The 14,866-nt window shown below is 44.2% G+C and overlaps 1 protein-coding gene across 1 annotated transcript; it reads right to left on the reverse strand.

The window, feature by feature from the left end:
- Positions 1-511: 511 nt before the first annotated feature.
- On the reverse strand, positions 512-14,856 carry Zswim7 (zinc finger SWIM-type containing 7). Its single transcript, XM_057775735.1, has 5 exons — positions 14,705-14,856; positions 10,304-10,325; positions 7,461-7,563; positions 2,219-2,323; positions 512-888 (listed from the first exon to the last, which is right to left on the reverse strand). Exons 1-5 carry the CDS (start codon positions 14,778-14,780, stop codon positions 772-774), a joined length of 423 nt encoding a protein of 140 aa, XP_057631718.1. The 5' UTR covers positions 14,781-14,856; the 3' UTR covers positions 512-771.
- Between the last annotated feature and the right edge of the window lie 10 nt (positions 14,857-14,866).

The raw sequence follows: 14,866 nt of genomic DNA on the forward strand, positions 1-14,866 counted from the left end.
CTTCAGTTCTTAAAAGGATGAGCGCTTAGAGAGGCAGGGAATTCCCAACCCTTTAGGACCTTCTGGCTGCCGTGGCTTAACCTCTTAAGTCCTTTTCCCGGGCTACAATCTGTTTCCTCTTTGTGGTTATTTTCTCATAGTTCCTCTACTCTCTCTGGGTCTGTCTCATCTCTTCTCTCCAATACCACTCCTGGAACCTACTTTGTCTTTCTTTCCATGTGAAATTCCTAGGAGGATCTAGTTTCCTTCCAGAGCTTTAGTATGTTCCTTATGCTATAAAAGCCTAGAAATGCTCAGAGCAAACCCAGCTCTCCCTGTTCTCCACACAGATGAGCGTAGCAGAGGAGCCCTCATCTTCTCACACTTGCTGACATTTAGCTGCATGTCTGCTCTCGTCCTTCCGTGAGGATTAATGTTCTCATTTACGCTTGCTCCTGTTCAGTTTGGTCCACCATCCCGCCTTTACAGTCACTAGCACTTTAGTAACATGAGCTAGCTGCAGACACAACATGGTATCGGGCTTTATTTGAGCCAACAATACTGAATTGTACCCAGGGACATTTCTACTTGTGAGATTCAGAGGCTGGTTCTTAAGATCATACAGGGCTCTTAACCACACACGAACCCTCTGCAACCTACAGTGCCAATCCAAAGCCCATCCTGCAGCCTATGAGGGCAAAGTGACAGTAACAAGTCAGGAAGCGTGTCTTATTTCTCCACCTTGAGAACCATGAAATGTTGAATGAGTTTCCTGATAGGCTCCTGCACCTTTTATGCCTCTTGTGTCTTCTCCATCAATAGCAGGTCCGTCAGTTGCTTGTCTGACACACAGAGCTGCTGGCAGTTTCTCATAACCTGACTAAGATAAATCGCCAGGAGATGCTTACACTGGAATACAAAACACAGACTTGTTAGGAACAAGCAGGATCATGCCTGACCAGTCTAATCAAACCTCTCACTATCACATGCAAGGAGGAGAGTGAAACTTTGCCATGCTTTCAGTTGGCTTCGTCCTCGCCTTCAGCGTGTAGTTACAGCGCGGCTGACAGTCCTTGAGGCACTATACTGCTTGGCGTTCCTCACACGGGAGCTCATGCAAATCTGATAGCTACCCAGCAGGTTCAAACTTCATTGTAAAGAGCATGCGGAGTGGGGTGGGGAAGGAGCATAGGGAAAATTCTCACATACACACAAATGTGTGGAGATGACCCTATTAGACCTGTGTCATAGAACACAGCATTGGATCCTGAGAGGACCATGGTTCAATCCTATCATTATACAGGTGAAATATACCACATTCATGGCTAGTGGGGTGTATGAATGGAGATGCTCAATTTGGCACCAAACTCTCAAGATGTTTAGTTGTTAATGGTATAAAAAAAAGAAAGGGGGTGGGGGCTTGAGAGACGGCTCAGTGGTTAAGAGCACTGACTGTTCTTCCAGAGGACCGGGGTTAAATTCTGAGCACCCACATGGTAGCTCACAACTGTGATTTGACATCCTGACACAGACATACATGCAGGCAAAACACCAATGCAAAGAAAATAAAAATAATCATTATAAAAAAAATCTTTAAAAAATAAAAAAGGGAAGAAATGAGGCGAACCTGACTGTTCGCTACTTTGGCCAGAATAAGGACTAACCACCTTCTCTTAGCAGAGGAGGGCAGTGCATCTCTTTCCCTTTGGAACAAGCAGTATGCAGACATGCTGTCCTTACTCGATGTCTAGACTCTGTGGACTCACAAAGATGCAGAGATGTAGATGGAGGTGCTCCTGCTCCAGAGGATGAATGTGAGGCCAGAGCCATCTTTACAAGCAGTGGGGTGAGGTGTGCGCACCTTTTATTTAGTTCTCTCTTTACTGGGCTGTCTACTTCCCCAGCACTCATTTCCAGGATTACCTTACTGTCCCCACAACTTCCTCTACAACCTTAAAAAAACAAACAACAAACAGGAATCTGGTGAAGTACCAAAAATGGAACCCCTTCCCCAAAAATGTATGTAGCACTTAAAGTCTGAAATGACGCTGGCCTTTTCTCTCCCAACTTGGGTGCGGTGGCAAGAGCCCATTTTTTTTTAAAGTTTTGTTTATTATATATTCAGTGTTCTGTATGCATGCATCCCTACAGACTAGAAGAAGGTTGCGAGCCACCGTGTGGTCCTGGGAACTGCTCTTAACCTCTAAGCCGTCTCTCCGGCCCAAGAGCCCATTCTCACCAGCAGACTGTCACTCTTTCGTAGCACTGAGAAGGTAAACGCTGGACATGAACAGTAATGACAGGAAGCCAGACATGTGTATGTTTTGCCAGAACTCCCAACTACCTGGGAAGAAGAGGACGGACAGGGTTAGAAAGTTTGCTCCTGGTACAGGTTCCTGATGATCCATTCAGTGCCCGAGAGTTGCTGATGGACATCACTGTGAAGAACTGCAGTGAAGTTTATACAAAAGGGAAAACACAAGTTTTCTTTCTGCGGTGTACAAACTCTTCTCTCTCCAGCACTCTAGGACTTCAGGCGGCGGAAGAGTTTCAGTCTAATTCAGCCTTCCACACAGCCTCTTGTTCTCTGTGATGCGCAGGTCTCAGCCTGTAGGGACTAAATAGGACTGGAGAAAAGCTCGTGTGCATTTTACTGCGGGGCCAGTAGTACGAGGCTGCATGCATGGACGTTTCTAACGCTGCTGTTACCTTCCCAGAGAGTGGAAAGGGGCAGAGTGCACGGGAGTCAGGAACACAGCGGCTCTCAGGTGAAGGAAGAAGAAAGGGTGTGAGAGGGGAGAGGGGTGACTCAGCAGCTCAGGATGGAGGTCTCAGGAAAGGAGGCAAGTTCAGATCTGCCTGCTCATCCAGTGGGATGGAAGAAGGACACAGACGTGGGTGTTGGTGAGAGGCCCAGTACAACAAATACTCTTGGTGACAATCAAAAGGAACACAAAAGAAACGTAAAAGGAAAACAAGATTTGCTTGTGGTGTGATTGGACCAGTTTGTGGAGAAACCACTCTACCACCAAGTAGCTAAGCATTTCCTGTTGGCAGCTTGCTATGGTTTGGATTTTGAATGTCCCCCAAAGGCACATGTGTTAAAAGCTCGATTGCTATCTCCTGGTGCGTATGGGAAATGGTAGAACCTTTAGGAGGCAGGGCACAGTTAGACCGGGTTAGGCTGCTAAGGGCATGCCACTGCAAGAGATCCTAGGATCCCAACCTTCCTGTCTTTGCTTCCTGGCTGCCAGGTGAAGAGGCCTTCTCAGCCTCCTGTTCCTGTGATAATATACGGTAACATACTCTGCTGCCCTAGGCCAGTACAACAGGGCCCAGCAGCTGTGGATGGAAACCTCTGAAACTAGTAGCCATAGAAACCCATTCTCCTTCACTGTGACTTATGCCAGATACTCATTATAGTGATGAACACCAGTTAACACAGGCTACATCCGAGTTAGCTCCCAAATGAAGTAGATCATCACCATCAAAGGGAAGTAAAGACATTTCAATTACTCTACAGTAGATTGTCATATCTGAATTTGCCACAAGGCTTTCAAATTAAATTTAGGCTTTAAAACGGCAATCTAAATGAAAAAGTCAGGATTTGTTAAGATTATAATATAAGCATTCCCAGGATCCTCTGCCCCAACCTGAGAACAAGTAACAGGTAAGGCCTTAATTAGAAGAAATAATAGGTTCAAGTGCTGTGCTTGTTTGTCTGTTAGTGCTTAATATGATACAGCTTTTCTGGTAATTTGTTGACTAAGCAGAATTCTGTGAGGGATTTGAGATGACTAGGAATGTCTTTCTACCATACCTAGACATAGTTTAAATCAGGTATTAAAAACTAAACCTTACACACTTCCTATTCCGAGGTTTGCTGTCTTATGAACGTGACACCAACAGCGCTGAGCACCAATAGTTTCCCTAGTGAGTCTAGAAAGAATGAACGGACTTTAAAGCCAACTGCTTTCCACCTCACCCTCAAGAAAACTCACCTACATTTAGCACTGACATGGTAGACATCGGCTCTCCAGACTACCAAAGAATATACCTTTAATGTTCCTTCTTTTCTCTCTAGATTTAGACTCAACAGGCAAAGCCTCCAGGACTCTCCAGGTCCTGGATCTATCAGAACGCTTCCTGGATTATGTTGAACCAAAGCCTGGTGATTTAGGGATAGGGATAAATTCTACAGAGGTCCCCTTGCCTTATGCTTTCAAAAGGCTGCCTGAGATTCAAAGTAAACTGGCCAAATTCCCGGGGCAGTAAAAACTCTAAAGACGGTAAGTGCTTTAATTTGCTTCTTCCTTATCTAGCAGTTGACAACGAATGAACCCAACAATCGGGCAAAAATCTGAGTTAGAAATGTTTAGAACTGGAAATTGACCTTAGGGGTAATTTAATTTAGTGTCTTCACTCTTCAGTGGAAGAAGGACCCTCTCTTACCGGAACTGCTCTGAGTTCTTCCACTCACAGCATAGGCTGGAATGTGCCCCCACTCACCCCTCCTTTCCCCATCCCTGCATGGAGAGTTTTAAAAGTAAACAGGAAAGAACACACTCAAGACCAGGACTGGACGCTCAGGAGTCTCCCTGGCAGGAAGTCTGAGTGACCCCATCATCATTCAGTCAGAGCACACCTTATAACCACCTCAGGCCCTGTAGCTACTGCATTTGGGAAGCTGCATTTATTGTTTCCTGTGTTTGCTGTCTATTTCTCGAAAAGGGTTTACCGTTCCTGTCCTGATGCAGACTGGCTGTGTGAGCTGTGGTAGCTCACAGAATGTGAGTAGCTGAGCAGAAATGTTAAAGACTGTAGTATGCCATGTTCTCCAGTGTCCTCCGAGAGGGATGCTTCGGAACTGGGATCCCCGAGTGCAGATGTTTTAGGAGTCACTACAGTTGCCTCCTGTGGATGCGCAGTAAGTCATACGACCTTGTTCTTCCTCAGTGAGCTGAAAGTGTCTAAAAGGCAGCTCAGGTGATAGCAACAAAACAATGACTTCGAAACAATCACACATCACACCTGAGGATAGTCAAAGTATCTGGGCCGACCTGCAGAGGAAAGGTTGACTCACGGAAAGCTTACTAGTTGGACACCAAGGCAGCATCTGCTTCAACTTCTATCCCTTACAGAGCTGAGGAATGAACTCTGAGTCTTACTGTATGACTGCACAACGTACCATAGGATTGATGTGATGTCTGTCTGAGAGTTCTAGACTCATTCAACTCAAGTCAAAGCTGAAGCTGACAGCTACATAGCTAGGAGTCTATTTTTAAAGACAGAGCAACATAATAAAGGATATTATGGACAACCATTAAGAAAGTCATATTGACAAAAATAATTCAAATTGTTTTAAACAAGACGTTTAAAATTTTAGCTCGTAGCCAGATCACATAATTGAAGGACAGTTAGAGGTCTGCCTATTCTGGTCAGCTGATAATGGAGCTGAGACCAAAAAAAGTCTTTTAACTTGAAACTTAATACAAAGATTTATAAGGCTAGGTGGTGGGGGCACATGCCTTTAATCCCAGTACTTGATAGGTACAGGAAGGTGAATCTCTGAGACCAGCCTGGTCTACAGAGTGAGTCCCAAGACAGCCACGGCCACACAGAGAAACCCTGTCTCAAAAAACAAACAAAAAAAGATTTATATTATTTTTATTTTATATGTAGGAGTGTCAGACTCGCCTATGTGTTCTGTAACATGTGCATGGCTGGTGCCCACAGAGGTCAGAAGACACACCGGATCCCCAGAACTAGAGTTACAGGCAGTTGTGAGTTGCCATGTGTGTGATGGGACTGAACCCAGATCCTCTGCAGGAGGACAGCTGAACTGTCTCTGCAGCCTTGGAACCAAAATTCTATGAGACTGGAAGGGTCCTTTTTGTATATAAAATACAAAAAGATAACACAAGAAACAAACTCAGTGGCTCCAACTATTATTCATCTATAAACCCACAGTGAGAAAATCCCCTTTGAGTAGAAAAGTTTTATCCAAAGATTGTAAATATATCCACCACTCCATTTTGTTAATAAAGAAACACACGACGACCTTCTCGGTCAATTAAGGTCCGCTACAGTGTGGAATGGCAAGTTGATCCGTAAGTGGACACATGCATTTGCCAGAGCAGGCTTTGTTCAAATCATTCTCTAAGAATTAAGAGCTGCCGACTTGGTCTCAGCTCTGAGACGTTCACTAGAAGATAGAATTCAAACAATGAAAAAAATGTCCCTACCCACGGATGGTGTCTGTCTTAACCCTTCTGAGCCACACACAAACTTGGCTCACCACTGCCAGCATTTCCATGTTGTGCATAAGAGGCCCCTCCCTCAACTGTAGCCACATTTACCACAGTCTCGTGAAGCTAGCCTGGGTGCAGGTGGTTATGCCGGCCTACTGTTTATAATAGTTTTTCTAGTCTCACGTCAGAGTCTGGCAGTGTGAGGTAGCCAGACTGACTGTTACTTTACCCTCTGCATTTCAGTTTCCTGCAAAAGAAATACTCGGCTTTGCTTCTGTTGACAATTATCAATAGCATGAAAGTGATAAGAGTATGGTAAGAGGCTGTCACAGCGCAGATCTATTGTAAGCCCTAAGGGGCAAACTCAGGACCACAGAGACTTAGGAGTCTGACTCATTATAAATACTTCTGACAACAGTTTAGAAAGATCAGTGCAGACAAAATGAATCTGTACATATGGAATAACCGCAAGAAGCATTTTATTTTTTTCCTATAAACATGAGATTATGAACAGGATGAACATGTCAATAACCATGTGTATGCACGCTTGCCCCTATTATCAACACGAGAGCAGAGGTTGGTAATACTTGAGAAAAGAGCCTGTCCACACCATTGTTAGTTTAACACAGTGCTACTGAGCAGCATCAAGTCATATTTATCTTTAATTTCTAAAATGCCTGGAGATACTTTTTTTAAGTGCAACAAGCCTTGTGTAGAAAGATCAAATACTACATGAGCTTTATGTGGAATCCAAAATAATCCAGCTTATAGAAGCAAAAAGCAGAATGGTGGTGACCCAGCATTTTAGGAGTGGAGGAGAGATTAGGGAAATAGTTGAAGAAGGAGACAAACTCAGGAGATTTACTGAATACATTAACAATGTATTGCAGACTTGAACATGTCTAAGAGAATGGCTTTAAGTGTTCTCATCACAAAGGAAGTAGGCATGTAAGATAGTTTGAGATAGTTGGATATGTCAATAGCATGAAGTTATCTCATAAAGGATCATATATCAAGACATTTTGTATGTCATAAATGTATGGTTTTGTCAATTTAAAATAAATACAAATCTTAAATTATGATTATGTTAACTTTACTAAGTTGGGTCAAAGCCTTTTAATGGTCCAGGATGTCCATACTTTATGTTGCTCATCAGCTTCCACACAGATTGTGAAGAGATTTATGCCCTAAGGGTGTCTGTTTGGATTATCCCCACCTCTAGACTTTTACCTGGTAAACACGTCTTCCACTGGGTGATGAGATTAAAGTGACAGACTCTCGATCAACTAAATCCAAGGCCTGGATGGCCGATGACCCAAACACAAACTTCAGCCTAGGGAATACAAGGACACTGGGTTAGAAGGGTCGATCCTGAGACATGGAGGATCACTCTCCTATCTCTTTTTGATGGTGGTGCTGAAACAGAAGCCAAGGCCTCATACATGGTAGGCAAGCGCTGTGCTGCTGAGCTCTCCCTCTGTCTCTGCACCCTCCTGAGTGTGCTGTTCCTCAAGGCCATCCTCTTAGGGATGGCTGCTAACTGGCCTGTAACTTGCCAGGAGGCTAGTGCTGGGATTAGGAGCACAGCCGGCACAGCTGGCTTTTGGGGGGGCTGGGCTTGTGCTCAGGCGCCTGTGCTTAACAAGCAGTTTACAACTGACCTGCCTCCCCTGCCCAATCCTCAGACTTTAAATAAAAAACTAATTTTAGCCGGGCGGTGGTGGTGCACGCCTTTAATCCCAGCACTTGGGAGGCAGAGGCAGGCGGATCTCTGTGAGTTCGAGACCAGCCTGGTCTACAAGAGCTAGTTCCAGGACAGGCTCCAAAGCCACAGAGAAACCCTGTCTCGAAAAAGCAAAAAACAAAACAAACAAAAAAAAACCCTAATTTTAATTTGGAAAAATATTAATAAAACCCATGGACTTGGGCTGGAGAGATGGCTCAGTTATGAGCACTGGTTGCTCCTCCAGAGGACCTGGATTTGATTCTTAGGACCCACATTGCAGCTCACACCCATCTGTAACTCCAGTTTCAAGAGATCCAATGCCTGTCTCTAGCCTCCATGGGCACTGCATGCATGTGGTACACAGATAATCATGCAAACAAAACACCCAAACACGTCTTCCCTTTTCATCCCTCGGGCAAGCACTTGCTTTTTCTCTTCCTCCCTCCCCTCTGTCAGAGCCCCTCCTTTCTCTCCACCCTGGCACTCATACATGCTCAGAACACACTCCACCTCTGGACTACATCTGCAGCAGACCTTATGCTAATTATTGGTTTCTTTCCTGTTAATGTGTTTTGTATGTTATTATTCATGGAATGACTGTGTATAAACACATGTGTATATGTATCTATGCACATACGCATTGCTTATCAAGTTTAAAATGTAACAGGTATATTACTTCATTTTCCCATAAATTAGTCTCACACACAAAATTACTAGGAAGAATTGAGAAGGAACACTTGAATTTTTTATACCAAAATTGAATATTTATTTAATTAACTAAATAAAAGAGCCTCTTAATCAGAGATAACCATAGCTAACTTCAATTATTTTAAAATGGCTTTGTCTACTTTATGATTTCTGCGAACATCTCTCAAACACTATACATATTTCTTCCTTTACTTTTGATGGCTATAAAAAAACTCTACTGTAAAAATGAATTATTTTTAGTCTAGCTAAACTAGTTTTGAGTAGATGGTTTCCAGGTTGTTCTGTTGCCATATTCAGCACTAGGTGAATCTGCTCATTGTAAGATCTTTAGGAACGACACAGTTACTTTCTTGGGAAATGTTCTTATAAGTGGAATATCCCCGTCAAAGAACACGTATGTTTGAAAGCTGTACTGCAGATTGCCAGGTGTGGTGGTTTGAATTGAGAATGGCTCTCATCATTTCATAGACCTGAACTGCTTGAGCCACAGTTGGTGGAACTGTTTGGGAAGGATCAGGAGGTGTGGCCTCGTTGGAGGAGCTGTGTCACTTGGGGCGGACTTTTGTTTCCCAGTGCCATTCCCAATTAGCTCTTTCTCCCTGCCTTGTGCTTGTGTGTCAGATGCAAGCTCTCAGCTATCTCCAGCATCGTGCGTGTCTCCCTGCCTGCTGCCATCTCCCTACCCTGATGGGCAGGGACTCATTCTCTGAAAGTATACACAGCCCCCAGTTAAATGCTTTCTTTTATAAGTTGCCTTGGTCATGATGGTTTGTCACAGCAGTAGAAAGGTAACAAGACACTAGGTTACCTTCTACTGTCTCTACCAGCAAGGGGTTACATGTCCCCTTCTCTGTATTTTGTCAACATTTTGTTCTGTAGTTGCTAGTTTTATAGAAAAAATTATCTTTATTATTATTAATATAATTAGTAATATTTATCATTTTTCCTAAAAGTTTTTGCTTATTTGCATTCTTTTATTATTTGTCTATTTTCTACTTATTCGCTTATTTAAAAAGACTTATTTGCTTTATTTTATGTGAAGTGCATGTGTCTGAGTATATGTGGGTGCACTGTGTGTACAGGAGCCCATGGAGGCGAGAAGGGGGATGGGTATGAGGCTTTGTGAACCTTCTGCTGTGAGTGCTGAGAACTAAACCAGTTGTATTTAACCACTGAGGCAGCTCTCCAGATCTTTAGTTTTCTTTGTTTTTGTTTTGAGACAAGGTCCTGCATAGGTCAGGATGACTTCAAACTTCTGGTGTAGCTGAGGATGACCTTGAAGCCCCCCTCTGGTCCTCATGTCATCTACCTTCCAAGTGCTGGGATTACAAGTGTGCCACCATGTCTATTTTATTTTAATGTTTAAAAAAATGTACGTGTGGGGGAGTTTTGCCTACAGGCAAGTCTGTGTGCCATGTGTTTGCTGTGCCCACAGAGGCCAGAAGAGGACATTGGATCTCCTAGAGCTGGAGTTATAGGTGGAGGTGCATCTTCTAAATGGAACTTCAGTCTTTTGGAATAGCAGCAAGCCATGTCTCCAGCCCTTTTCCTATTTTTTAAAAACCAAGAAACATAATGAAAGGATTTGAGTCTTAAAACATGGTAACTTTTAAAAAATCAAACAAGAGTATGTACTTACGATGAGAGATGTTCATCAGAAACTGTAAAATGGAAGAGCGAATCATTAGAATAGTAGGTACCAACATGAAGCTCTTACAACCACTATAACTAATCACCACATAATATGTAAACAGAACCTTGTAGCCAATTCTACTCCTTTCCCAAACCCCACTGAAATAATAAAAGGATTTATTTACTTATTTTAAAAAAATCATTAGTTCCCAAGGATGAGAAAGGTAGGGGAAAACAACAGCTAAAATACACTGGAAATTGATACAAAAGTGGAATATAACATCCCAGACCCTAGCAATTGAATCTGAAGCTAGCAGTAGGGAGAGCCAAGCAAAAGTGTGACACATATTCCAGAACCTACTACCCTCCTCCACAAGCCCCCTCACAAGAAACCTCAAAAACTCATGACACTAGTGATCTTTGGAGATGGTATCAGGCAGGAACTCTAAAATAAGATTCTCTGAAAGTGGTCTAAGAAGGATCAGTTCTGCTGGGTATGATGGTGCACACCTTTAATCTCAGCACAGAGGCAAGCAGATCTCTGTGAGCTCAAGGCCAGCCTGGTCTACAGATTGAGTTCAAGAATACCCAGGACTACATAGACTGTTTCATAATAGTAATAACAACAACAACAACAACAACATAGAAAGAAAGATCAACCCCAGTTCGCTTTTAGCTGTAGGTGGCTGTTGCTCCCTCACTCTGGCAGATGACCACTGACTCTCAAGAGAGGCTCTAATAGAGGATTTCGAGGCTAGGAGAAAACACCCAAAACAGGGACTTGCTGCTCCCCTCCCATCAGGGCTCTTGTAAGATAAGCAGTCAACCCTTCTCTTCTTCCCTCTGCCACTGGGCTATTCTCCCAGGTATCACCTTCTGGGCCAGAGTCTGGGGAATCTGAGCAAGCCAACAGGAGACAGCACTGGAATGGATGCTCCAGCTAAGAACCCAGTGAAAACTACAGTGACCTCCATCACCGATCAGTCCTTGCTTGGGTCTTCTCCTCTAAAACGTGACAAGCATTACCACTACAAAGTAAAAGGAGAACAGAAATAAGGAAAGAATCTGCCGAGAGGAAACACTGGCCAGAGGGAAGGTTCCACCGCCTATTACTAATATCAGAACAAACCAGCTAATGCAGTGAAACAAGGCATGGGGACAATGTCATTTTCAGTGCAACAGTATGAATTAAATATAACATCAGAAATTCAAACCTCATAGAAAATCTAGAAGATACAGTTGAAGGAAGTTCCCAAGAAGCAGGGGGACAGTAAAGGACATTTCATAACCTAGTGATAGGAAGACTAGAAAGAAAAAAAGCATCTATCAAGTCCATCAAGAGTACCTGCAGGATGGAGTGGTGAACGAAACCAGGGGCTGAAGAGATGGTGATGGAGGAAAGTCATTGGTTAATTAATAAAAAAACTGCTTGGCCCTCATAGGTTAGAACATAGGTGGGTGGAGTAAACAGAACAGAATGCTGGGAGGAAGAGGAAGTGAGCTCAGATGCAGGGCAGCTCCTCTCAGAGCCAGCCGCCATGCAGCTCATCGCCAGGGCAGACGTGATGAAGCAAGCTGCCAGGTCAGACATGCTGAATCTTTCCCGGTAAGACTGGTGCTACACAGATTATTAGAAATGGGTTGATGGGATATGAGAATTAGCCAGTAAGGGCTAAAGCTAATGGGCCAAGCAGTGTTTAAAAGAATACAGTTTGTGTGTTGTTATTTTGGGGCATAAGCTAGCCAGGCTATCAGGAGCTGGGGCGGCAGGAACACAGCCCGCAGCTCCTGCTACAAGATGGCTCATCCATTAAGAGAGCTTGTAGCTCTCAAAGCCGGCTGGAGTTGCTTTGCAGCACCCATACTGGGTGGCTCTTACCTGCCTGTACTGCCAGCTCCACAGATCCCACACCCTCTTCCGGCCTCTGGGGGCTTCCTCACATATAATACATGGACACATGCAGACACACATACACATAAAAATAAAATGAACAAAATCGTATCAGAAGATTGAGAATCAAGGCCATAAACAAGATATAACTGGCTCTCCACACCCATGGGATCAACATCCATGGATTAACACGAGGTAAAGATTGAGGGTATGGAGAGAGGGCTCAGCAGTTAAAACCAGAGAGGAGCAAGGGTTCACACCCCAGCTCCCTCACAGTCCAGTCCAACAGGATCTGATGTCATCTTCTGGCCTCTGAGGGCACTGCACTCACATGATACACAGATACACATTCAGGCAAAACACCCAGACACACAAAATTTTAAAAAAGAAATTGAAAAGCCAGATACACACCTGTAACTGAAACTCAGAAGGCTTAGGCATGAACACTGAACTTGAGGCCAGCCTGGGCTACAGAGAGACCAAACAAAAGGAAACAGACACCAGCACTCCCAACACCCCAAACCCCCGAGCCTCCCATGTCACTCTTTGGTCATTCTCCTCTAAGCAACACGGGCTAACATCTACCTACAGCACTGGCGCTGCGGAGGCCAACTTTTGTGAGTAATCTCGAGTTGGTTTAAAGCATGATAAAGTAGAGAGGAAGGTGAGTGCGGTTACACGTGATCTTAGAAAAGGAACATACATCAGTGCTATTCACCATCAGTCCTCCATGGGTGCCTACAGAGGACTGCAACACCCAGAGGAAATAAAGGCCACAGACAAAATTCAGGAACAATGCTAGATGCAAAATGCTAGACTGTTATGGAATGATGCTTTCAGATGAAGAAATGTTCTTTCTTACATGTAATTTAATACCTTCCAATGAAGTGAGACTAGAAAAACCTTTTTCAGACATTGAAAGCGTCAAAGATCCAGTTCATACCTCCTTCAGGAACCTACTGAAGTACTGTACTTTAAGATAAGACAGGAAACAATATATACATGAATAAATGAGAGGAAAGAAATTTTCAGGCTATGTGAAACATAAAACCAAAGTGGGTAAAGAGAATTCCCAGGACTGTAACAGGGAAGAAGATCACTGTAGTCCCCTCCCACACCAGCCGATTCCCATGAGACAAGTCAGCAGGCTCTTGGACAGACTTCTTTAGGGAAAGTATAACTGACAAAATGCCTTTTAACCTTAACATTTTGAGTGGAGATTTGTAACACTGGCAAAAAATTTGGGGTTTAAGTAAGCATACAAAGCCAAGACGGTTATAGTCAGGGAGACCAAGTTACACGGGAAAGGAAACCATAGCTTCCTACATGGCTCAGCTCCGACAAGTTCATACAACATGCACATGTAACCTGGACTTTTCTTCGGCAAGGTTACCAATGAAGAGTCGGGATTAGGAAGAGCCAAGATTTCGAACCAGCAGAAAACGGCGCCACTGAAAGTAAACAGGACTCTATCCTGACCAAGGGATGTCAAATGTCAGTGACATCTCTCTTCAGTTGTCAGCATATGGATCAACCCATTCTCATTAACATCCCGGTTCGGGCAAGAGGGTCTGTAAAACTCCGAACATTTATGGTCGAATCCAGGAAGCAAGAGCTCACAACAGACACCCCCACAACTTTTCTGAAATCAAAACGTGTTTGACTACCTGGTTGATCAAATCTTTTATACATATGTAAAAGAGCAAAATGAAAACATTATTTTTCTCATCCCTTTAAAGCAGGAACTCAAACCCTTTCACAGAGCGAAATGAATGGACAGTAGCAGTTTTGAGCTCTAATTCGACTATTATTTGGGGGTGCCATTTTTGACAGGGTGCTTCTAATCAGTCTAAAAGGATCTTCCCGACCCTCCCCCCCTTCTTGAGACAGTCTTCCTATAGTAGTCCATCTGGCTTAGCACTACGTAGCTGAGGTTGACTTTGAACTTTTGATTCTCTTGTCTCCAATTTCCCAAGTGCGGAGATTACAGCCATGTGCCTGGTCTTATGCCGGGGCGAGGATCCACGGCGGCTCAATGCATGTTAGGCAAGCTGTCTTGTAGACCAAACAAAAATCATCTTGTTTGGTCTTTTCGTTGAAGACAGAGGGCGCCCTCTGCTGGCCACAGGGGGAAAGTATTTTTCAACTGCTAGATGTTTAGGTTTTGTGACTCTATAATATTTTTCTAAACAAAGTATAGGAAGAGTATTTTTAGGAGAGTATTATTTTAAACTTTGCATCACGGATTATGAGAAAAGATTCTGAGTAACTCAAAATTGTCTAGGCTTCTGCCATTCCGAATCCCTGGCCCTTGTCTATACCCAGGGTGCACCCAAGATCTCTTCAAGGACCCGGGGTTCCCCCCCCCTCCCCCCCGTTCCCCTCCCTCCCCCCGGCCCGCTCGCACTCCGGAATCTGACGTCTATCACTCAAATTCCTGTGTTTAAACAACTTAACGAACACAGGCTTTAGAGGCAGAACCATACGGGGTAAGAATAAAAAGCCCGCGGGCCGTACTTCTCGCGCCGTCCCGCACAGCGGCAGCCATCTCGCTCAGGAGCTCCTCCACGACCGCCGGCAGCGTGACCGCCATGGCACGCAGCCCGCGTTCTCCTCCGGGACGCGGCGAACTCCCACGCGCTCCGGGCCGGGAGGCGGGGCGAGGCGGCGTGACGTCAG

This window comes from Chionomys nivalis, chromosome 7, assembly GCF_950005125.1.
Source record: "Chionomys nivalis chromosome 7, mChiNiv1.1, whole genome shotgun sequence".
Taxonomy (NCBI): domain Eukaryota; kingdom Metazoa; phylum Chordata; class Mammalia; order Rodentia; family Cricetidae; genus Chionomys; species Chionomys nivalis.